We start from the raw sequence: 25,307 nt of genomic DNA on the forward strand, positions 1-25,307 counted from the left end.
AGTTATAGTTGCATAAAACTGAGTTTGATTTGTGAAGCTGTTCCTTTAAGGAGAAGGAATCTGCTGCAATGGCGTAATACACCTTTAGTCCAGTATAGCTGCATCCACAATTGAAGACTTTGTTCTTGCCCCTTTGGCCCATGTAGTTAGACAATACTTGGGAGAAAAATAGAGAATGGAATGAGATAGATTTGATATGATCCTGTTTTTTGCTAAAGATCAGGAGGAACAAATAACAAGGGCCAATTTCCTTGCTCATAGTTTCTGAGTTCAGGCTCCCTCTCAAGATCACACTAATTTCTCTCCTCATCTGTTCTACATTTTTGATAGCTTTATGTTCGTTACACACAAGCACAATCCAGTTGGTGCCTCCAGCTTCTCCCTTTTCTTCAGCTGCAAGAGAAACTCCCGTTACTACTTATGAGTTAGCTTTAGCTCAAGCTTTCCATCTGGTTGCTGTAGCAGTTGGTGGCTTTTATTTTTTTGGCTGTCATGTTCCATAAACAAACTTGTTTTTTCTGTTTTCACAGAATGAAGAAGGACTAGCCTGCCCTTCAGCCTCAACATAACCTCCTGTGTCATTCCGTATTGCCAGTTACTGACAATTTTTTTCTTGGGTCTGGATAAACAACTTTTGATATTGTTTCTTAAAACCCCAGTCTTAGAATAATGACAGAATGAAAAAATGACTCCATGATGTTTTGGGACCAAACAGCAGAATAAATCCAGCCAATTGCCGATCTCAATACTCATACTGATCTCACCAGATACCTGCAGCTGCCACCTGAGATTGAACCACCGCAAATATCCATAGGTCGTAACTTAGCCAAAGGGATCAAGTTAAGACACACTGCGCAAACATGCTGCAGTAGCAGGCAGGTTTATGCACAGCTTATATTGTCCTATCATATATACTTTTAATTTTATTCCACTACTCAGAGAAAAATGCCACATATGGCGTAGCACTGGGGGGAACAGCATGTGTGCGACACAGGGAGAGCAGCCATGTGCCTGTCTGTACACACGTGTGCTCCTCCCGCTCCCTCCGACCCCTTCCACGTGCTCAGGGGCGCCCTGTCCCACGGGACACCGGAGGAGAGAGCGAGGCCCCACTCCCGGCCCCCCCCGCCCGGGAACCCCAGGCCCCGGGCCTAGGCCGCCAAACCACAGCGGGACTGCGCGCCAGGCATGCCGGGAACCACCGCCCCTCTCCGCAGAACTACATCGCCCGGCGTGCCCCGCGCCCCGTGACGCAGCACGGCACCCGTAGCTCCGCCCGCGCATGGCGCAGGCTACCGGTGGCCTGCGGCACGCCGACGCTCACCGCCTCGCGCGGGGCAGCGGGGGACGGCTTTTGTGACGTCACTCCGGGCAGCCAATCCGAGAGGGGAGAACAAAACTGCCGGCTTTCAAATCCTCCGCCTCCCCCCCCCCCCCCCCCCCGCCTTTCCCCTCGTCTGCCGGCGGCGGGAGACCTGGGGCGACGCCACTCGGTCGCCTCCACCGGCAGCGAGCGGCGGCCCCAGTGCGCGGCGGCGCCAACAGCTCCCTCGCGGCGCGGAGGTGAGGCGGGGCCGCGGCGCTGGGCAGCCGTTGGGTGGAGCTGGGGCGCGCGAGGCGAGCTGAGCTCGTGCCTGCCGCTTCCTTCCCCCCCACCCCCCCCCGCCGGCTCCTCGCAGTGGGGGGAGGGGCGGCCGCGCGACGCTCCCACGTGCCGCTGCGCCCCCCCCCGGCGAGGGGCCGCTCCTGCGCGTGGCCTGTGGGCGCGGGTCACGCGTGCCCGGCCGCAGCCGTCACGGCGGGGGCCGCCCCCGTGCGTGGGGGGGGGTGGTGCGGCTTCCCCAGGCGGCCAGGCCCGTTATTTGGGGCCGCGGGGAGCAGGTGGGTGTCGTGGCGGCGGCGTGGCCGGTGCGCGGCAGCTTGCTTGGGAGAAGAGAGGAGCCATTCGCCGTCATTAAGGGAAAGCCGCGCTGGGAGCCTGTCAGGGACTGGCCGGAGGGTAACCTTGGGCTGTCACTGGGCTTCCTTGGGAGCGGCTGTGGGGCTCTGCGCTACCCGGAGTGCAGAGCAGGCCCCCGTAGGCTGTACGCTTGATGGTCAGTATCTTGTCCATTAGCCTGGGTAAACTATTATAAATAAAGTGTTCAGCTAAAGTAACTTTGACCGTCAGGAAGTGTACAGTGTTATATAGCGATTAAGTAATGAGGAAACCTCTTCTCAGGCATTTCTAGAGCTTGTTTTTATTTGCCAAGAATACTAACACTCTCTCTCTCTTTTTTTTTTTTTTTTTTTTTTTTTCTAAAAGCTTTCCTTGCAGAAGAGCTGGCAGTGAAGAGACCTCTGGTAGGTTAACAATTGGGTGTGGCTGATGTGTTTGCAATAAAACATGCTTCAGGATGTGATGGAGAAATGGTATGTTGAAATTAGGAAGTAGTCCATGTATAAGATGAAGAAAGAAAAAGGGGATTTAAGGAGAAGAGAAGCGGAGGGAGGGAGTATGCTTGTAGAATAAAAAAAGAACATTACAATAAAACATGGAACTAATTTTTAAACAGTTGGGTGATGAGATACTCAAAGATAAAGTTGAGAATTCATCTAGGTGAATAAACTGACCTCTCTGGGTCCTATCTAACTTTTGTTCCTGTGTGGTAAAGCCTTTGTGGGTTGGAGAACATCCTCTGTTTCTTTCTTCTCTTTGCTGTTGGATTGGAAGAGGTTAGGGATGTCTGTCAGCATGGTGCCTGAGTAGCCTGATAGGGGTGGAGTAATCTATTTGAGCATCTTTCTGCTAGCAACACCTATCTGAGAGGATGGCTATCTTAAAATAGTGGTGTTGATGAACTTTGGAGATTGCTCCCCTCCCCCTTCCCAGGTATCCAAAGGCCATACTAAAGTTCATAAACCTGAAGAGAAGGCACTATCTGGGCAGAGCTGGAGGCAGGTCCTTTTATAGCCAGGTAGCAGGAGGAAAGGGTGTATGTACAACTTTCATTTAGGGGATGTCTAAAACCATCCCTATTGCAGAGGCTTAAAGAGCAGCAAGCTTTTGTGCCCACCTTGCAGTCAGACAACAATGGAAAGGGTCCAGTTTTCTGCTGTTGTAGGGATAAACTTTCATCTCTGTTAACACCTGAAATTTGTTTTAGAAGTCTGTTTCTTTTAAGCACTAGCCACTTGTAGTCCCTTATGTCAGTGGAAGTGGAAAGAAACCATGAAACCACCAAAGAAATATGCTATGTTTACCCTACTTAATAAATTGGGGGGGGGGGGGTGTCAGTCACTTCAGAGTGATTGATAGTCATCAAATAATGATTTATGAGTGCTACTAGCCATGGTGAGCATCAAATTTGTGCCTACAAGTGAAATGTTCACTAATTCATCATCAGTGTCATGGCATTCTGTTTAATGTGTTTGAGTACAACTCTGTGGGGCATCCAAAAGAAAGCAAGCCCACAAATCTGTGTGAGACTGCTGTAGCTAATACACATGATGTTTTTCAGCAGCTCAGTAATTCTGGAACTGTGCTGACATGAGCACTACTGGGGATATAGCTGAAAGGGGAAAACAGTTGTGTTCATTCTAGTTTGGTGTGGAGAAGAGGGGAAATATGCAGCATGTACAACTGAAGGATGAGGTTTGGGTAGAAAAGAATGTTACATCTTCACTGTGAAAGTGTTGCACACAAAACAGTATCTTAATGTGGTCTTGGTAGGTAGTTTTAGCTATTGGCTGTTTATGAAGTGCAGCAACTCCATCAAAACATAAGCCTCTTCAGGACTGGAAGAATCAACAGCATCTGACTTTGAAATGTTAATCTGGACAAGCTGTTGTGAGTGAGCTATGGGGGAAAAACACTAATGACACTGAAAATTCAATTAGATATCTCAGGAACCAAAACCACATTAGTGTTTAAATATAAGACAATTTATTAATATAGATTATGTGTTGTAGTTTGCTTTTCTAATGTTGACAATTTCTTTTAATTAACAGCTTGTAAAGTTTGGGAAAGCAGAAAAGATGGCATCAGAAGACATCACTAAGCTTGCAGAGTCACTTGCCAAAACCAAAGTGGGTGGAAGACAGTTGAGCTTTAAAGGCCAGAGCCTTAAACTCAATACAGCAGAAGATGGTAAGAGAAAATATCCTTGTGTTGAGGAAGTGTCTCACTGTAATTATAAAGTCTTGCAGTAAACCTCCAGCTCATCTTGCATGTCCAAGTTGTCATGTTAGCTGTGGTGCAAGAGTTGTTTAGTTACAGCTACTTCTGACAGAGATACTTCCTTCTCCCAAGCTGCTTGAACCTGGTATTCTGGCAATGCTACTTGCTGGGGGACTTGGGGTTTGGCTCTCTAGTGTATAGTTCGTGTTTTCTTGATGTTCCTGCTTTTGACAACCACTGTGTTAGATGTCAATTCTCATTTTAAAAACACTAAGCAACATGACAGTGCATGGAGCAACTGCATGTTTTGAAGACTCCCATAGAGGAATGGGTTGATATATTAGTCTTCTGCTATAGTCCCCTTTTTTTTCCAAACTGTGATTTAGTCTTAGACTTGTGGTTTTTATGGAGCCTGTCTCTTGCTGTTGTGTGTGTTTCCCAAGGAACAATGTCTGTCTTGCAGTGGCTGTTAGTGTTGTAATAGTCCTGCACTATAGCTATATGTATACGCACAGGTCAGCATTCCTACCACATCAAGAAACATTGTGTTCTTGAGGGACTCTTCTTTGGAATAGTGTGTACTTTTTTTTTAAATGGAAGATTACTCTTGAGTTAAATTGCTTCTCCCTGCCCTTGTGTTTGCTGAACAGGCATCTACTTTTGTCAGTCATTGGGAACTTTTTATTGTTGATGGGACACCCATCCCTATCACCTTTTAGCCTGGTCCTTGCATCTTTGTAGATGTATGCACTCCAGTTCCTGGACTATGTGCTGGATAGCAAATGAATCAGACTTACTTTTGTAAATATGAAGATGGCTATTGGATAACAGAAATAGAAATATGTTGTGAAAAGGGAGAATGGGGAACAAAGAAAACATTCTCTCTAGCGACCTGACACTTCAGCTCTGTTCTCCATTACTGTTTCATGGTTCTTTTCAAATAATGTTGCGCAGCAGTTTTGGCTGAGGGTAGACTTGAGCAAATACATCAGAGTGTTACTGTGGTACCTAAGATGTTAGGTAAAAGGCCAACAAAACTGTCTCTTCTTTGCAGCTGAAGAAGTGATCAAACAAATAGAGGAATTTGATGGCCTGGAAGCATTACGTCTAGAAGGCAACACAGTAGGTGTAGAGGCAGCAAAGGTCATTGCCAAAGCCTTGGAAAAGAAGTCGGAGCTCAAGGTGAGATCCTCAAGTGGGTGGTGAAAGGAGAGAAGTACTGTAGAAATACTGCAGGCCTATCTGCACTCTTCCCACAGCAGCTTGCCTTGAGTTAGCCTCAAAACTCACTTTGTTCTCCCAGTAGGAAGAACAACCGTATGAAAATGTGGCAGAACTTGGGGACTTTGGGATAATGGGAACATGTTGTATATTCAGAACTGGTCCTGTTTCGGAATGCTCCCAATCTTAAAGCTGAGAAGCTGTCCAAGGAAGAGCTTCTCAGGAGAGGTGGCATCTGTAAACAAAGAACTGTGTAACGAAAGACCAAGAGAAGTTACGTTCTACTGGAAAAGCTGGGTCAGATCTTCTGTCTGCTTAAGAAGGAGTCTTCAAAGAATGCCTGAATATTGAAGAAATAATGGAGGAAATGCGGAAGGAAATTTTTCTGTGCCTTCACTATGCTTCCTACTACTGTTCTAGCCTAATGTTAGAAGGGTGCTGTGCTACTAGAGGCACTGTCCTTTGCGGAGAAGGAGTATGAAATGTTGATTTGCATTAATCACCCAAGTGTGTTTTTTTGAGTAAGTCCAGATTGTTGGGCTCCATACCTTAAGAAAATCCACATTCCTAATATATCCTTCAGTTTCCTGCTACTTTTTCCTGTGGGAATTTTGTTAGCAGAAAAAAATTACAAGTTGAATGCAAGCAAAAATTCTTGTGTAGTGTTATTTGCCATATTCATTTCAGTGGTTTTATTTCCTTGCAAGTGAAGTAATTATGTTAGTTTTCATAGCTCTTCAGTATAATCAAATGACAAGTCCAAGGGAACACAGACACTACTAAGTTGTCCCCAGTGGCGCAATGCGGCTTATGTGTAAACCTCTGTACAGCTGTGTTGAAAATATTTTAATGGCTTCTCTTCTGTCTGTATGTGTTTCTTCTAGAGGTGTCATTGGAGTGATATGTTCACAGGGAGGCTAAGGTCTGAGATCCCTCCTGCTTTGGTAAGTAAAAACTAGATCAGAGACTTTGACTAATATAACTTCTTTTCTCACCTGTCATGCTTTCTGTGGGAGTATGTTCCTAAGGCTTTGTTAGCACACTTTGTTAGCACAATCTTCTCTATGCTGCTAACACTAAGTGTCTCAGAATAGGTGAGTGGCTTTGTGCTCCTTCTGTATGAGATGGAGAAGAGTTGATAAAGGGCCAAACACAGGTCCAAACTAGTGAAAAGCTTGTTCTGGAGAAAACGAACATCTTCATGCTCAGATAGGTAGTGTGGGAACTAAGCTTTCTAAATAAAAGCATATGGCCTTCTCTTCCAAGAGCGTTACAGAAACCCACCACCACTGACTTCTGCAGAGCAAGAACATGATAAACTCAACAGAAGGAAGATATTTTCCTTGAAGCAGTGTAGAGGGGAGAGTCGCTTTGAAAAATGAATATTTGACCCAGAAGGATGGGAAAGCTTCTTGATAACTGCCTTGCAGTTATCCTTAGTAATTTGTTCAATACCTTCTCCAGCTTCAGCCATAAAGCTTTATTCTCCCTTGCAACTTTGCAGAATGCCTTCAAAGCAGAAATTCCATTGCAGCATCACTAACCACTGCAGTCATACTGTCACTAAAAGTCATTCTGTTCTCTCCTCACCCCTTCTGCCATCTGTTTCCGCACAGATCTCTTTGGGAGATGCACTCATCACTGCTGGAGCCCAGCTGGTGGAGCTGGACCTGAGTGACAATGCCTTTGGGCCAGATGGTGTGCGTGGCTTTGAGGCGCTGCTGAAGAGCCCAGCATGTTACACCTTGCAAGAACTCAAGCTTAATAACTGTGGCATGGGCATTGGAGGTGGTAAGGTAAGGGTTGTCTCTGCATTGGGCATGAGCTTAGAGCCAGGACTTGGCTTCAGACTTCCCTACACAGAATCGCTGCGGTTGGAAGGCAGCTGTATAGACCGTCTAGTCCAGCTCCCTGCTCAAAGCAGAGTCAGCTAGACCAGTTTGCTCAAGGCCATGTCCAGTCAGTCTTGAATATCTCGAAGGATGGAGACTTTACATCTTCAGGCAACCTGTTCCAGTTTTTAAACACCCTCAGTGTTTTTTTTTTTTTTAAAAAAGCTTCTTTTGTTTAAATGGAATTTCAAAGTATTGAAATGTATTAAATTCAATGTATATTTCATGTATTTCAGTGTGCCTGTTCCTTCTTGTCCTTTCACTGGGCACCACTGGAAAGAGTCTAGCTCTGTCATCTTTAGTTCCCCTCCCTGTCCCCCATCGTCTGTTTATACACATTGATAAGATCCCCCCCTCAGCCAGGCTGAACAATCCCAACTCTTTCAGCCTCTCCCTGTATGTAAAATTCTACCATTCCTTTGTGGCCCTTTGCTGGACTCACTCCAGTAGGTCCACATCTGGGGAGCCCAGAAGTGGATCCAGCATTCAAGCTGTGTCCTCACCAGCCCTGAACAGGGTGGAAGGATCACCTCTCTCAACCTGCTGCTGTTCTTCTTAATGCTACCCAGGAAGCTTTCTTTGCAGCAGGGTCACACTGCTGGCTCATGGTCAACTTGCTGGCCATGGGACACCCAGGTCCTTCTCTGCCAAGCTGCTTTCCAGTTGGTCAGCCCCCAGCCTGTACTGGTGGATGGGGTTATTCCTCCCCAGGTTTGCATTTCCCTTTGAACTTTGTAAGATTCTTGCTGGCCTGTTCTTCCAGTCTGAGGTCCCTTCCCTCTGCATGATTGCATTGATTAAACTCCTGAAAAATATTCTTGTCAATTTTTCCAGGCTAAAATAGACCTCTTTCTCTAGACCTTAGATTCCCTTATCAAGACAGCTGACAGCGTTGAGTGTGAGAGAACAAGGCTGGCACTGAAGGATGCCTGTTGGATGAAACAGAAAACCAGGACTCACAGTCACTAAGATGCTATCTTTGCCTGTTGTGAATCAGATGTTGTTAATGGGGGCAATGTGTTTTTAGCACTGCAGAACTATCATTTTGTGCCTAAAACTGCAGAGCGTGTGTGTGTTGTAGCAATACATGGTTCTGCACACTGTTCTATAGAGGCAGATGTAGTTCAGCAGTGACCCAAGTGTGTGTCTGAGAACTGATATACAAAATGCATTTGGATTCCTTCAGAATGAGGTGCTGAGGGAGTATAAACTGCTTGTGTTGTCTTTAGATACTGGCAGCTGCCCTGAAAGAGTGTCACAGGAAATCAAGTGCCCAGGGCAAGCCTCTTGCTTTGAAAATATTTGTGGCTGGCAGAAACCGTCTGGAGAATGATGGTGCCACTGCCTTGGCTGAAGCCTTTGGGGTAAGTACCAAACCAGAGCTTCATGACAGCAAATTGGAGCAAAATGTACTTAAGTGCAGATGTTGAAGGAATGTACATATAGCTCTCCAACTTGGAAACGGTGCTGGCCATCAGTTCACTAATGTTATGATGCTGTTTGCTGTTGAAGGTTGGAGACTTAAGTGTGCAGTTGGGTCCCCTTTTATGAAGACTCCTGTTGGAGTCTTCTACAAGTGCAATTAGAATTGATGACTGAATGTTTCTGTGACCTGTTTTCAAACACATAACTAGTTGCTGTGTGAAGCAGTTACTTGAAGAAACAAGCACCTCCTGAGTAACTTAATATTGGTCATACTCCTCCTCCTGTCTGTGCTAATGGAGGTAATCTGGCACAGGAGTAAGTATACCAGGTGACCTCTTGAGTATTTCTCTACCTACTTGTTCAATCATCTGGCAAAAGCTGCCTAGTATTTTCTCCAGGAACATCCTGTGAAGGCTGTTAGATGGTTCCTAGTTTTTGCCAGCTCTCACTGATCAAACTGCATTCTTATTTGGAGGAGCAGAATTCAGTGTGGTTGGGGCCACCTACTTCTTTCATTCCTCTCTTGCTGCAGAAAATTTCTGAATTATACTGCATATTGTCAAATGTATTAGCAAAGATATTGTAAGATTACAGATTATTCTTTTTGTAAAGAGCTGTCTGGATGTGATCTTGACTAATCAATAAGGATGGCAAAAATAAGACTACTTTAAATACTTGAAAGGCACATAAAAAGATAGGGAATTTGGACTGAATGGCACTACCAAGATGGGATTCTTTACTGTGTTGCTGTGTTGTGTGGCACATTATCAAGCCCCCAAAGAGTTCTCATCTTGATTCTGCCCCCTCCCCCCCCCCCCCCCATGTCTGCTTCTGCAGTCAAGGCAAAATGTAAACCTTAAGTAGAAGAATATTGTATCAAATTACACTGCTTGGTCTGTTTCAGGGTTGTTGAACCACAAATAGAGAACCCTTGTTTTAAAGGAATCTAGAGCAGACACACTAGAGGATGCCATCCATGACTCTTAGAATCGAAGACTTTTTGTTAATCTGTCACTTGTCACAAGCCTGCAATTTCACTTAGATTTGTGACATGATTACTGATGAATAATTCTATGCAGAAGAGCTCATTGACTTGAGTTGTAAGAAAACAATTGTGAGCAAATTCTGGAGAGTGGGGCACTGTATTCTTGAATTGAAGTATGTCTTCTAACAGCCTTTTTTTTCATTCATGTCCTTTGCCAGATCATTGGGACTCTAGAAGAGGTCCATATGCCACAGAATGGAATCAATCATCCTGGTATCACAGCGCTGGCCCAGGCCTTTGCTATCAACCCACTGCTTAAGGTTATAAACTTGAATGACAACACGTTCACAGAGAAAGGAGCTGTGGCCATGGCAGAGGTGAGTAGTTATACGTAGTTATAGCTGCTTTGGGTTTTTGTCTTCTCCTTCCCAGCCTTGTCAGATGTAGTTAGTATCAGCACCTCTGAGTTTGTGGAGCCATGTGCCACACTGAGGCAGAGGAATAGAGGAAAGATGACCTTCCAGGAGTGATTCAACATTGATTTACTTGCATATCTGTACTGTCAAATTTGTGCTGTCTTGCAGACTCTGAAGGCTCTTCGACAGATTGAAGTGATCAACTTTGGAGACTGCCTGGTGCGTTCAAAGGGTGCTGTTGCTATTGCTGAAGCTGTCAAAGAAGGGCTTCATAAATTAAAGGTATTGCCTTCTGCTGTTCAGCTTTGACTCTCTTGAATGCTTTTTTCCCCATTCCCTGGTTTTATGTACATTCTTCTACCACTATTGATCCTTTTAAAATGGGGTTCGCCTGAGTGCAGGCTTTGTCCACACAACTCAAAGCAATAAGCTATATTGTAGATCACTGGAATCTCCATGTCCAGATAAGAGTACTCCAAGCTGAATTGTACCAGTGATCTGTTTAGGTTCCACTTGGGGTTTTTAAAGCTGCTGGTTCTGGTCAACAAGTACTATTCAAGAGTCTGATAAGGGAAGTATCTGCCTCTCGGAGGGTTGTGAGAGGGGGGTCTGAGGTATTCATGAACAGCTTGTAATCTGCTTAGCAATTCAGAGCTCATATAGTTAATGCTTTTTTGTTAGTGCTTGTACCAAAGGTCCAAATATTTCTAGCTTCTTGGCAGTACCATAGCCTCCTGAAGCAGTATTTGCAAAGGACTGGCATTTGACAATATTCAAGAAGGGCCTAAGTCCAATCAGTAATATAAGTAAACTATGAGCTCTAGAAACACCAGTCATTGATCATAACTACATCAGGATTCATCCTGAACATGCATGATTCCTACTCTTGCAAGTTTACAGTCCAATGAAAATCCATCTGAGTCTTAACATTGTTTACTTGTATATGAATCTGGTACAGAAAGAAATAGCTGCTTTGTGGTGAGATGTGAGCAGTGCAGGATCCCTTGCTCAGACTTCTGGTTCCACTGGAACTTATTTCTGAGTCTTCCAGGAAAACTTCCTCTTAAATAGGATTCTAACAGGAGTATTGCGATGAACACCCAGAAATTAAATCCTTTTTTCTAGAGCAAAAGTAGTTAACTGAGGGTGGCATTAAGCAATAATAGCTGATTCATTCTGTTCAAGGACTACTTCCTTTCTGTTGTTTAATATTAAATCTCTTCTCAGGAGTGGATTGATTGAGTATAGTGCAGGATGGGGGGGATGGTGGCTGGCAGTTGAACAACTTTACTCTTACTAGTCTGTCCATATTTTTTCTCCGCTGGCTGTGTTTATCAGAAATAGTTCCACTCATAGCTCATCTTTTGGAGGCCTAAACTTGCACAATAAGTGTTGAAAGGCAAATGTGCTGTCCTATCCTTCTTCAGTAAGACTTACCAGTATGTGAATTCTGAAGTAGTCACATGGCTAGCAGCAGGGCTGTGCTGCTGTAGAGGGTGCTAGGAAACAAAAATCCCTAGTTTTGGAGAGGAAGAAACCAATAGGGCTGTTACTGTTGAACTCAGCAGACTGGACATGCGACTGAATCCCAAGGCAGCCTATCTCATGCTGCAGTGGCGTGACAAGAGCCTTGAGGAGCTACAGCTCCTTCCTGCCTGTAAGCACTTCCAGAATTTTTTCCCTTGGTTCTGTAAAATGTGCAGTGTCTTGTGCCTCTTGGATATGTGAAGATCTCCAGTCAGCTGATAAAGCCTGGAGTATCTGCTACCTTTTAGATGAACAGTCAGTGTTCTCTGTGGTGGCTGTTCTAAAGGGGTTAACTTCAGTAACGCTGCTCCTCAGATGGTATGTTTCAAATTACCCTTTTCAGGTATATGACTAGAAGTAAGTATCTGTCAAGCTCCCCTCCCCCGCCCCCGTTAAAAATGCTTTTTTGCTAAGACCCTCTTCAAATGAGAATCTTTACAGGAAGCCTGTGAGCACGTGAAGCTGATGGGGTGGTAGACATTATAGGAATTCTGCAGATGAATGCTCTTCTGCTTTCTAGGAACTGAATTTGTCCTTCTGTGAGATCAAAAGAGATGCTGCTTTGACTGTTGCTGAGGCTATTGAAGATAAGTCGGAGTTGGAGAAGTTGGATCTCAATGGTATGTAAGTTTGTTAAATCAGAGCACATCTAGCCTGACACTAACTAGAAACCTTCAGGAAGAATATTGACTATCATGTATCCTAGTCTTGCAATTGTCAGTGTGTAAAAAATGGTGTCTGAGAACAGCTGAACTCGGATGACCCTAGGGCAGGAAACAACAAATCTTGAAAGTCTTAAGCCACAGACTTGGTCAATGGTTAAAGCTGAGCAGTTTCAATACATCTCATAGGGTGGAAAGATTGGACTGATACCCATATCTGTTTCCACAAAAACCTTTTAATGGTTCAGTGTGATCTCAGATATTTCATACTTGTAAATAAAAGCATCCTTGCACATCTCTACAGTAGAGTGGGAATCTTAGTTGACAAAAGTCAACATTGGTCACTTTATTTCAATGGTACTGTGCCACATGTACTTGTTTCAAAATCATTGAGAACGAGAGCTGTTTATAGAACTAACAGGAAGTCTCTCAAGGACACTGACCAACTACAGTTTTTGTCTGTCTCCAGTTCTTGTGTAATGTTGCTAAAAATTGTCTAACAGCTGTTTGATTCTGAAAAGTGAAGTCTGCATTGCTGTCTCTAAAGTGCTGTGTAGAAATGGCTGACAACTGTTCCATTTCCAGAAATAAGATGGACAAGAATCTATAGTAGAGATGCTAAGAGCAAACTTGTGTGTATTTTAAATCTATTCACTTTCCACAATAACCTAGGTAACTGTCTTGGAGAAGAAGGATGTGAACAACTCCAGGAGATCCTCGAAGGCTTCAATATGGCAGCTATCCTGGGATCTTTGAGGTAGGCAAGGCACCAGAGCTTAAATCAGAAGTTTTCCCACAATTATCAGTGCTTTCCATTCATCTATCTGATCTAAAATAAAATCTGTAACGTTGCAGATGGATGTTGGTCTGCCTGTGTGGTATGGAGGATTCCATAAGGAAAAACAATGTTGTACCTCATTTTAATCTGTGGCCTTGTCTTAGTGCTAGTTATAGACTGCACTTCTGGTTCTTTGCTTGTCAGTGTCTCAACTGGGTGACCTAAGTCTGAGTGACTTCATAATCTATTATAGGCCAGCAGGTCCCTGAGATGTGCTTCTTCCAGTAACACGTAGGGGGAGGTTGCTTTTCAGTGCTCTTGAAAAAAACATTTCTGAATTCTAGTGTATTAGAGTTGTGAGCATGTAATGAGGGCCTACTTCACGTAATTCTCAAACCATAGTGACGATGAAGGGGAAGAGGAAGAGGAGGAGGAAGAAGAAGAGGAGGAGGAAGAGGAGGAGGAAGAAGAAGACGAGGAGGAGGAGGAAGAACAACAACAACAACAGTCGAAGGAGAGAGGACAGGGAGAAAAGGAGTCAATGACTCCTAAGAAGATACTTGATTCACAGGTAAGCTTACTTCGGGATGCAGTCCTGTTTCCTCCTTTATTCTCTTCCATGTGAGGAAATAAGAACTGGAGTGAGTCTGAACTTGAATTCTGGCAGGAGTTCACATTCTTCTGTGGGCTGGCTTTTTGGTAACAGGCAGGGAGATAAAATGCAGGAAATAACAAAAGAAAGTGGATGACTTGGAAGCATGTTTAATGTGTACACATACATAGAGAGGCTGAGTGGCAATTGTAACAAATGCGGTTAGAAAATGTGTGTCCAGCTCTGGAAAATGGTGGGAACCTTGTACATGCAATGCCATGCAGTTGTACTAGCATACTGTGGTTATGCCAATTCTCAGCTCATCGCAACCACAAAAGGTTTTCAGATGGGACAAATCCTGACCTGATTGCACCGATACAAGTCAGTCCTTTGTGCCTTTGCTGCACCAATTTATTTGTTTACTTCCAAGGGTAAACTTGAGATGGATTTTTGTCTGTTCCAGGATTCAACTCCAGTGCCATCTCCTCCTGTGGATGTTGCCACATTCCTTGCTTTCCCATCACCAGAGAAGCTGCTGCGGCTAGGACCAAAGTGTTCTGTGCTGATAGCTCAGCAGGTAGGGGAGCCAGTGGTTTTCAGTGCTTGATTCTCTGTCAGGGTCACTTAATCCTCAGAGGTATGATTCCTTTCTGTCTGAAGACCTGGATTTGCTTTCTTCCCAGTGGTCCTAAGAAACCTAAGAAGCAAGTGATTCAGTTGATGCTTTTACTGGCACCAAAGGTTCTCCACAGAGTAGTTGTGTGTTGTAGCATTGTTTCTTATGCCTTGCGCTATGGCCAAGACAATGTCGATGTCAGTCTGCTGGAGGCTGTAACTGTTGTCATTGCCATAACAGAAGCCTGTCTCCTAGCAATGAGCTTAATGGCTCATGATTTTCCTTGTCTTTCAGACAGATGCATCTGATGTAGAGAAAGTAGTTACAGCTCTCCTAAGGATATCTTCAGTCTTCAAAGATGAAGCCCCAGTGAAAACAGCAGTGCATGAAACAACAGGTGACTGGGCCTCTCTTCATTTCATGGTGTGACATGTTCCAGTATCGGGGCACCCAGTGCAATGCAGGGGAACACCCCTGTGGACTGGGTCAGGCCCCTGCTGGACCAGGTCATTTGGCTGTCTTGTTACTGGCAGAATGCAGGAAACCCAAGATAACAAAATATGGGGCAGTGAGAAGCTATTGTGTGGAGTAAAAATAGGGACTCGTTCTGAAATTAGCAGATCTTGTACTTCCAAAGCTTGAAGCTGGATATCCCATGTAGCTGCTGTCTTACTGGAACTGTGCTGTCCCTACTTGCATCTCTGATGCTGTGCTGTCAGTAGCCAGGAGCACTGTGTTCTAAGGTCAGTTACTTTTTCAAGGCTGCTTATTTTTTTTTTTTTAAAAAAGGTATTTTGCAGAAAGTAGCCTCTCCAGTTTAGTATTGAGAAACTGTAAAGAGAGACCTCTTTAGTGTCCCTTCTTATCAGTTTGCCTGTTTAGTTTCTTCAGGAAGCAAAGATTGCATTACAACATGAGACAAGGCACAGAAGCCAATGTACAGGCAAGAGACTTCCTCACTATATTGTAATGCGGTGATTTGAGTTAGGTCTGTCTTCTGCATAGATTAACATTATCCCTTCACTTTCTCGTTTGGAAACAGGAATTTCCAAGCATCTACTTGGCATCTGGCCACTCCTTAAGGAGAAGGACTTTCTGTCTCATCTCTCTTCCAAATCCCCCAACAGTACCGTGTTCTCATGCACAAGCTACCTAGCAGAACAGTGGCAAAGAACTGGATCAATTATTTTAAGACCATTTGGTGTGATTTATTGCAAACAAATGTGCAGCTTCCTAGTTAGCAATTTATTAGTTCAGAATTCATAGACATGATGAAATTGTTAGCTGTTGTCTGTGAACCAGTAATAAAGTACACAGTTCACTGTACTTGCTTATGGAGCCAACTTAGCCAAAAATAGTCACCTGGCATTTCATGAACTACTGCTGGACTTGGCTAATGCCCATTATGAGTTGTCTCCAACTTCAACAAAAGGTGCAGCGCAGCATGGTCCTCTTGACTTAAGTGTGCTTGTGTATGTGCTTATCTTGATAGCTATTCCTTACCACTCTGACTTCTTAGGAAAAAGAGTACCTGCCAATTAGTTACTTTTCTGAGGAAGGTATCAATTGGTAATGAAGTCTGCAGTTAATGTCTGACAGTGGTTCAGCAGCCACCACCCATTCCAAGAAACCAGAATGGTCAAGGGTCAGAATGGGTGCCTTGCCTTTCTTGTGGACACAGGAGGTTAAAGCACAGGTTTGCCATAGTTTGCAGCAATTAGTTGTGAGGGAGCGCTGAAAACAAGTGAACAAACTTTCTCATTGTATTCTCATTCCTTTTGGTTTCAAATGTAAGGCCAGCAAGAATTTACCTTTAAATTGCGAGGCTCCAACTCTTGCTGCTCTGCTAGGGTATTAGCTCATAGCATGCATGCATGCCATATATATGCATGTTCAAATGCATTAAAGCATTTTGTGGTGCATACGACTGAGGTCAGACTGCATCTGAAACTAGGCAATGGGTGAGGCTCTTCCTGCAGGCCTTTGTATAAAACCCAGTCCTTATATTTAAGGCTTTATCTGTCTGTGTGTTAGAGGTTACAGCCAGCCTCTGCAGAGACATCTGGGGTGTTCAAGCAGTTTTGAGAGGTAATATCCCTTAGCAGCTGATACTCTGAGATCCTGTGTGGATCAGTTTTGATCTTAAAATCTGTAACAAGACTTCTTTCTGTAGTTAGCTCCATAGTGTCACCTGAGGGACCTGAAATTACAAATCAGACTGTACTGTTTGAGAAACAGAGCAGGCAGGTGAATATTGTGCTTAACATGATATGTTTACTTCTTTCTAGATGCCTTGATGAAAAAAGCCTTCAGTTCTGCCACATTTAATTCTGATGCATTTATCACAAGCCTCTTGATCCACATGGGATTGCTTAAGGTGAGGATGCAGCAAAGAGTTAAATTATGCTCTGGTTAGGCTGAAGATCAGACAGGATTGTGGGTAATTATGTTGTCATGGAAGCAGCTGGGTGCCTATGTGTGCCTGATGCCCAGGGACAATGGAGGTCTGCAGGTCCAGCAGAAATGGCAGATTGCAAGATCACACTAAGATGAAATAGGTGTCAACTCTTTTCCTTGGTTCTGCTTAATGTGTTCTGCATTCTCAAAGTCATCCCCTGAAGGTAGGGAGGGTCATGCAAGGAAACAGAGCTGCTGCTGGACTATGAGCTCTTACAGGTGCCTGTAAAAAGCTGTGTTCAGGAGTCTAATATATAGTATTTGTTATTAACTTGATCCTTTAGGACATCTTTTAGTAGCAAGGGTCAGAAACAAATATCCAACCACTCACATTTGATCAAAAGCATTCAACTTCATCCATTGAAGTATCTTTGCAAATACTAGTGTCAAATGTGTAGTGACAGGGAAGAAAACTTCTCAATGAAAAGATGGGAGGGTCAGTAGGAAACATGCTAATTACATTAGAATACTATTGCTTTACTTTGAGATGACTGAGCAGAGGGAGAAGCTCTGTCTGCAAACGAAAGGAGTGCTTTTGTGTATTTGTGGTGCAAGGGTCAATATTTCTTACCACTTCAAGACCTAGAAACTGAGAATGGAAGCTTGTGCCAAGCCAGTTCCAAAACACCACAGAACATAGTCTGTTATAGCAGCCTGCTTTTAATTGAGTTTGTGGATTGCCTTATGGCAACATCCAACTTGGAGGACAGACAGCTGTGACATGCTGGGTGTATCTGAATTTTCTAAAAAGCAATTTATCCTGTCCCTGTGTTGTTGGACATAGAAGCAGGATGCTTAGGATATGGTCCTCAGACAGGTCCACAGAACCCAAGATAGCTTTCTGTTCTGCAGGGTATTTATTTTAGGGACTGCCACTTACCTCTTTACCCGTACAGAAAATGCTAAATATGTGCAATGAGGTCTAAAGCACAGATGTGTTCCACAGGAACCCTTTCAAACAACGCAGTGGTATTGATGATAATGCCTTTGAGGATCAGCCAACAGGCTGTTTGTCTGTGGTGTAGAAGGGGTCCACTAATGAATTAGGTGTGAAGAGAGGGAGCAGCTTCCGTAACTTTCTGTCCAGCGTACCTGGAGGCATAAGAGCAACAGATGTCCTTAGCAACATCAAATGCAAGGTCACACTCTTGGAACAGGTCTAGATCCTATTGACAGGATGAAGGGCTTTAGTTGCGATGTAATGGAGGAATAACTGAAAATGGTTTAAGAGTTGGGGCACACAGGTTAGCAAGCAGAATTAATCATGTAAGCAGGGGAACAGCAATAACTAACTTTACCTTGTACATCAGTTGTACAGCCAGTATGGGTAATGAATCACATTCTGGAGGAAGCATGCTGAAGAACTGGAGATGGTGTAAAAATTAGCTAGAGTAATACAGGGTGAAATGTGTGTAACCAGAGCACTCAATTTCTGATAAACTGAAGTCTGGTTGGATTCCCTAGGAGAACACTTCAACAAGGGGCCTCTGAGAAGATAGGGCTGTTTCACTGTTTGATGCATGTGCATTACTTCCCTTTCTCCCCATTGCTTCTGCTGACTAAGCCCTAATTGACATGTACTAGAATATTCCTGATGCTGCTGGTTTTGAGATGCTGGTGCTAGGTGGTGACAGGGTTGGTTACTTTTTTCTAAGGAACAGTGCACTTAATACAACAGGGAGCTTTCTCCCCTGTCGTGGGTGGGAGTGCTTCTTTCGACAGAGAAGTCATTGCGTGTGTGAACTGTAGCATATTAGAAAAAATAGTGATTGTGACTTGTCTTGATGTCTGATTTCTGTCTTTTCCTCTTCTCAGAGTGAAGAGAAGATCAAAGCTGTCCCAAGCCTTTATGGTATTCTTATGACCTTGAACCATATGGTCCAACAGGATTACTTCCCTAAATCCTTGGCCCCAGTTCTCTCAGCTTTTGTGACAAAGTGAGTATTGTACTTGCTATGCAATCTTCTCCATGGGAGCTAGTGGAATGGTTTGAGGGTTAAGAGCTACATGCAGCCTGTTCTGTTAAAGCACAGTAAGTATTTGTTCTGAAAGGCTTGCAAGGTTTAGAGTAAAAAGTTTTGAATCCTGAAGAAGAAATGGTGAAAAAACAGCTCAAAACTAACTGGCTCTGAAGCACAGACTGCTGATGTCAGTTACAGAAGTGTTCTGAACTTAAGGAAACCTGCTGGGTTTCTTGCTACTGCTTGAGTGAACTATGAGTACACTGGATCTAACCAAGCCCTCCAAATGGCCCTGCTGTGTATGAAGGTCGGCAGAGCTTTACCTGACTTGTTACATTGTCACACTGAACAGTGGCAGGTCAGAACAGTGCAAAGACTGCATTTGTTCTTAAATGCAACCATTACTGTGATAGCAACAAGGTTGTTAGTTTTTTGAGAACTAAATTAGGAGCATAAATGTTGAAGAAGGTGCTTCTACTGTCTGTTTCTATATATTAGGAGTTATGCTATTAAAGGTATAGAGTCATCCCTCCCTTGCCCCCCCCCAACCTTAATTTCCTTCATATCTTAAAGGATCATAAATGTAATAGCTGTGACAAAGACAGACAAAGCCATATCTCTTCTGGATTAAATCAGAGCTTTAGGCAACTTAATGTTGATGTGGTTTAGAAAAACCACTCCAGATAATCCTTCCTTTCTTGAGGTAAGCATAAATAGTTCTCTTCAGTTTTCATGTGGAGAAAGAGTCTAAAACTGCCCTTTTCCCCAGGGCAGCAGAAGTCGGAAACTGATTTGGAACTTGGGAGCTGTTTGTGGCTCAGCGTGGACCATGTGCCACGCAGGGTGAGAGCATATCTTAAGCCTGGTTCTGAAACCTATTAAAGCCTTCCTGATTTTCTATGATGTAGGGAATATGTAAAAGCTTGGGAGCTTGTGCTGATGAAAGGCAGAGACATCAAGTACTTGTGACTGGTGCAAAACATGGGCAAGAGGGACATAGTCAAATACCAGTTGTCACTTTTCTTAACTTACTTGCTTCCAATCCCAGTAGAGCTGTGAAAGGGGAGAGAGGTGTTTTTGCAAATGTTGGTGTGGCTGAAGTTATCAAAGCTGATGTATGGCTGTTTGCTGGATATGTACCATTACTATACTAGTATCAGCTTTGGAAAATAAAAACATATAACTACCTTCTTTTACATATGTGCAAGCACTAACCTAAAGGCCCTAGTGGTGGAACAGTGGTCTGTGTACTCGTGTATCTTCTTCTTGGCTCAGTCAGATTAAGAAGTAAGCAGTATACAAGCCAGTGAATGTGTGCTTTAACAGCTAAATAAATACAACTCCCACTTTGTCTTCATAAGTTTAAGCAAGAAGTATTGGAAGGTGCCCTGTGAATTTGTTCAAACAGATCTTTGGATTTCCATTTCTTGCATTGCTACCTGTGCCTGTGGCCTTGTTTGTCAATCAAACAGATGCCTGCAGTGTCTGATTCTAGTACCAGCCCTAAAGTAAGAGTGAAGAAAACAATGGCTTGCTTTTCCCATCAGGCACTAAATACACAGATAGCTTGATCAAAACAAGTATCACTTAGTGTATGTCCAATGCCAGCCCTCTAAACAGAGGATTTAAATCATCTGAACTTGGGGTATAGAATAAGGGGGCTTTGGTTCAGTGCATTTGACCCTTCTAACTGCTTATATCATATTCTGGGGTCTAGAGCAGCCTCATAACTCAGCTTGATACGTCCTTCTGAACAAGCTTGCTGGTAACAGACACTGCCTCCCTTTCCCCGTATGTTCCCTGCAGGCCTCTCCCAGGCTGTAGGTCTGCAAAATACTGGTAAATGTTCTTCATCTGTGAGTGATACTTTATGTAGACAAAATGATAACAGCAAAATTCTGGTCCTGTTCAAGTTGTCAACAAAAATTCCATTGAATCCATAGCCAACATTTTGTCACATGCAGGAAGAGGGGAAAACCTGTTTCTGAAAGTGTGAGGTCTTTCAGAGATCATGTAAAAACTGCAAGAGCCAAGAGACTCACAGTAGGAAGCAGATTTGTCTGCCTTCCTTCATCATGTAAGGGTGCTAACGCCAAGTCTGCAGAATGTCACTTATGCTATGAAATTCTTGGAGCAAAAGCTTCAGTCTGCAAACCTCTCTGTTGCAAGGTAGACAGTGTGTGATCTTATAATAAGAACTTATGTCTTGTACAGCATGATGAAGTCAATACTACATATAAGCAATGTACTTCTGTGTTTCATGGAAAAAAAGTGTGTGTAATATTTATTTCTTAAAACGCTTTCCCTAAGGAAACAAGGGGAACAAGTGTTAAATCCTTTACAAGTGCCACTTGAACAAGCAGTTCAACAACTGCAAAGTCCAATTAAATTGGCATCCATAAAATTCTGGACTAATCTGCACCCCAACTTTTTTTGTACAGAACTGACTCCAAACAAAATCTCATCCTCACCTTAAGCCAAACCTAACTCAAACCTAGTAACCTGCCAAGCTCTTCTGGGTCAGTTTCTGCAACACATCTACTTCTGGTCTGTCAAGCCTCTGAGCCCTTCATTTGCAGCAAAATAGTGTGCATTTCCATGGCAGCATTTTCTAGCTTTTCCTTTCAGACCACAGTTAGCTCCTTTGAACTTTCAGAGCTGTAAAGTTCTAACTGTCTAGGCCAGATGCCCCCTGTCTCCTGCTGCAAGGGGCTTACACTTCTGGAGTAGTCGTTCTCCTCCTTGCTTCTGTGGTAGTTTGATGGTGTGGGGTAGCGGGATTTTTTAAATTATTATTAATTCATAAAAACAGGGCTCCAGACTGCAAGCAGCATCCATCTTATCCGTCTCTGCCGATTTTCTTTTGGACACAAGAGGGTGCTGTGAGTCCACATGGGCTTTTTCCATAATTCTGTAGGCAAAAACCCTGCATGTATCCTGGATGCCTGCTGCCTGCCCTCTCGAGATTGGACTGTACTCTTTTGCTGTTGGATTGGATTGCATCACTTTCACCAGCCTGTACTGCAGAGTGGCAGGCAGCCTAACTCTACAGCAAGTAGGGAAGCTTCTTGGTGTTCGAGCTGGAATGGAGGCTGAGGGAGCTCAGCTGTGATCAGTGTCTGCAGTTCAGATTTGCTATTTTCAAAAATGTGGCCCAGCAAACTTAATATGGAGCTGCCTCAACAAAATTGGCCTACTCAATACAAACAGGGCTGGGTCTTCCAAAAACCATGACTGAAATACCTCACCCAGACACTTTAAAGATAAACTGCAAGTTGTAATTGTCCTATATGTTCTTCCGTGGGGCATCGCTGAATGGCTCTTGTGGAAATAAGTAATTAGCTCTTCTCCAGAATGTGGTTCTGTTAAACCACAGTATATGATGAGCCTCTGCTAAACTATTGGCTATATCCTATAAATCCAGAAGTGAGTTTTTATCCTCACCTAGAGAGATTCCCATTTTTATTTCAGCTCCTCCTTCTTTCACCAGTGAAATAGCCTTTAGCAAGTAATACTGAAATCTGTTCTCATTTGGGGCTGAGAGAGAAGGTAAAATTGGATTAAATTTTCTTTGAGGAAATTTCCCTAATGGATGGGTATAAAATGCCTGAAGTTTCAGTAATGCTCATCAAATGATTAGCCTGTGGAAACAGGGGAAAATACATTTCTGGGAAATGATAGGAATGCCCCCCCATTAACCCTTATGTGACTGTGTAGTTCAATCGTCATTTCAAGAGCAGGTGTGTAAGGTGGGTCTTGCTATTGCAGTCTCTGCGCCAGGCACTTTCAGCTGATGGTCTGCAGGTTCTGTGGGGCACCCTGAAAGGTAGCTGAGCGAAGCCAGTCAGCTGTTACTTGGTTTAAGGGGATTGGGAGGTTATATTGCTTCTCTTCAAAGACTTGAAAAAGCCCTATAAATCAAAGAATGCCAAAGCTACTGTTCTGGTCACAGCTAGCAGATGGTTTGGCAAGGAAAGATTTGAGTACTTACCCTTTCTGTTTTGGGGCGATAAACAGATAATGTATAAGGAAACTTCCATCCCTTGGGGGAGAGAGGGAAGTGGGGTTCCACTGCTTCCTGCTGCCCACATTCAGACACCAGAACGCAGAGATGAACAATCTGATTCTGCCAGCTGATTTTTTTGTACCTGTGGGAAGAAATTTTCTGATTGCTGGCTGTTGTTGTCTTGGCTCCTACTCAGCAACGGGGGTGTTATTCTCTACTGTGAGCTCTAAATGAAAGTACTGATCTTTACAGAGATCGAGGAGTGGTTTAAGAAGAGATAACTGAAGCAAAAAAAATGTAAGCTTTTGGGCATGCAACCTTAGTGCATTTGAAATAGTGTTTATTCGGTCATTTGAAGTCAGTTGTAAAGCAGTTCTTATATTTAGTATTTTAAAACTAAATATTTCTCATCTTTTCACAGACCAAACCGTGCTCTGGACTCCTGTTCTTTTGCCCGCCATATGCTCTTACAAACCCTCCATCAGCTGTAAACAGATGTGCTCCTGTGCCTTTCCATCCTCATCGGACTGTCATGAACTTGGAGCTGCGTGGTGGGAGCGGATTCTAGAGCCTGTGCAGACATGCTGTCTTTTTTTCTTCTCTTTTTTTTCCCCCCCCTCCCTTGTCGGAGGTCTGCCCTTCATTTTGCTTTCATAAACTTGGACAAATCCTGCTGATTTTTTTTCTTTTTTTAATCCTCTTTTCGTGAAATGATTCCCTTGTCTGCAGGACAGTTGCTTGTGCTAGAATAAGTCTGTGCTGTTCTGAGCTCTGCATGAATTGAAAAGAAGAGTCCTTCTCCACTTCTGTAGCATTGGCAAGGTTGTGCCAAGACTAACAATGGGTCCAGGAGTGCTGTCCTCAGGATCAACCAAGTTATCCACTTTATTTTATTTTACTGGACTATGGCTCCTGCCTGATGCTCTTCAGCATTGTGCAGGAGGGAGGCTACGATGCTGCTGCTGCTCCTGCTTCTCCAGGCCACAGGAGTGCTTGATCCCCTGCTGCTGCTGCTGAGTCAGAAGGGCAAGGTGTACTCCCCTTCATTTCTTGTTTTCAAGTCCATTTGTTTAAGGCAGTGTGGCCTATTTCTATTTTAGTGTACTACTCCTCTGCTGCTGTGGCTTTGGATATTCGTGTTATGTGGCTGACTCTGGTGGCCGTTGCTTAAGGGAGCAAGCATATTTTTATTTTTATTTTTTTTTTGCTGGTGCCTGTGTTGTTTCCCTCTTCCCTTCCTTTCCCTTTCCCTTACCCCTCTCTTCCTAATTAAAATAGGCTTGGTTTGGAAGTGAATACAATCCATGCAATCCCTGTGGAATGTGTTCCCCTTCTCCTCCATTCTGTTCTCCCTCTCATAAAACAGTGTGACTGCGTGCGCTGTTCACATATTTGAAAGCCAAGCACATGTAAGAACTAGGGCTGTGCTGATTGTCCTCAGGTAGGAGCTGCACCTTTTCTTGCACTGAAGGAGTGCAAGAGGAGATGCCTCTAAATCTCTACACAGAGTGCTGTTTGTGTGCCTGCATGTGCATTGATGGCACCTACCTGCACAACTTATGAACATGCATGGTGATTCATAGGCTATGTCCTGTTGCCACTTTTCATGTACATTTTCAAGCCTCTAAGAATCCATGTATCTGTTTCTCTTTAGGTAACAAAGAGTTTGTCTTTCAGTTAATACTAGTCTTCCCCTCTATTTTTGGTTAGAGGAGGCTGTTCATCTTCTCTTACCAGACCTTACAACTGATGTGCAGCATAGATAGGGCTAGCACCAGAAGTCAGCAGCCTCTATGGGGGGGAATGAGCTGTCCCTTCAGTGTGAGAGGCAGCATGTGCCGCAGCTGGCAAGGGTATGTGTGCTGACCCTACATGCAGGAAACACTGGCATTTACTCAAAAGTTTGCAGGCAGCATTGACAGAAGAAAGGATTTGGGTCACTATATTAAATAAACTATATGGTATGTGCAAGACCTATTTACATGTAATCTCTGCTTAAGTTCTTCCAGGTTGTGGGCCTGTTCAAGGCAGCCACAGGGCAAAAGGGAGAAGGTGTGGGAAGTTGTGAGTGGCTATGATCCAGCAATGTCTGGAAAGCAATGTCTCTTCGCTGCTCGGGGAGGAGTATCTGCTCCTAACAATGGCTGCCCTAAGTCTAAGGACAAAGTCCATTTTCTTGCAATTTCTGTGACGGAAGCTAGAAATCCTCCATTTCTGAAGTGGTTAAAATCAAATAAAGCGAAGGTAGCAATACCTACGGAAAGTGCTTCAGTCACTGCATTCAGCCCCTGCTCTCAGGCTGAGCCCTGCCTCCTTTGCCTAATCCCATCCCTGTTCTTCAGCAGTGTGTTACAGAAGCAGGTGTGTTAAATGTTGCCATAAGCTTGAGGGGAAAATCAAGACAAAAAGATCTGTATTTTCCTTAAGTCTTGAGCCTGGTATAGCTTGCCTTGAGGATCCTTGGCCTCCTGCTACTCTTATTGCCCCTTCCCTGGAGGGGATGGTCATGGAGAAAAAGGACATGACGTAGAGTAGAGGTAGGGAGTCAAACCTAAGGGGTGACTTATCTGCAGTGGGCCATATTCCTACGTCATGGTTATTTCTATCAAT

General features: G+C 43.9%; 1 protein-coding gene across 3 annotated transcripts; it reads left to right on the plus strand.

The window, feature by feature from the left end:
- The first annotated feature begins 1,467 nt into the window (after positions 1-1,467).
- On the plus strand, positions 1,468-24,674 carry RANGAP1 (Ran GTPase activating protein 1). Of its 3 annotated transcripts, none has more exons than XM_026102237.2 (17): positions 1,468-1,563; positions 2,306-2,343; positions 3,991-4,129; positions 5,214-5,341; positions 6,265-6,324; positions 6,997-7,176; positions 8,502-8,636; positions 9,901-10,059; positions 10,267-10,380; positions 12,146-12,245; positions 12,960-13,044; positions 13,468-13,636; positions 14,121-14,234; positions 14,568-14,670; positions 16,562-16,650; positions 18,546-18,667; positions 23,119-24,674. In XM_026102237.2, the coding sequence occupies exons 3-17, from the start codon at positions 4,018-4,020 to the stop codon at positions 23,186-23,188; spliced, it is 1,740 nt and encodes a 579-aa protein (XP_025958022.2). In that variant the 5' UTR covers positions 1,468-1,563; positions 2,306-2,343; positions 3,991-4,017; the 3' UTR covers positions 23,189-24,674. The 3 variants fall into 3 exon arrangements, with proteins under 3 accessions (XP_025958022.2, XP_025958010.2, XP_025958016.2); XM_026102225.2 differs by lacking the exon at positions 1,468-1,563 and adding an exon at positions 1,795-1,881; XM_026102231.2 differs by lacking the exon at positions 1,468-1,563 and adding an exon at positions 2,075-2,096.
- The last annotated feature ends 633 nt before the right edge of the window (positions 24,675-25,307 follow it).

This window comes from Dromaius novaehollandiae, chromosome 1 (assembly GCF_036370855.1).
Source record: "Dromaius novaehollandiae isolate bDroNov1 chromosome 1, bDroNov1.hap1, whole genome shotgun sequence".
In the NCBI taxonomy this organism is placed as follows: Eukaryota; Metazoa; Chordata; class Aves; order Casuariiformes; family Dromaiidae; genus Dromaius; species Dromaius novaehollandiae.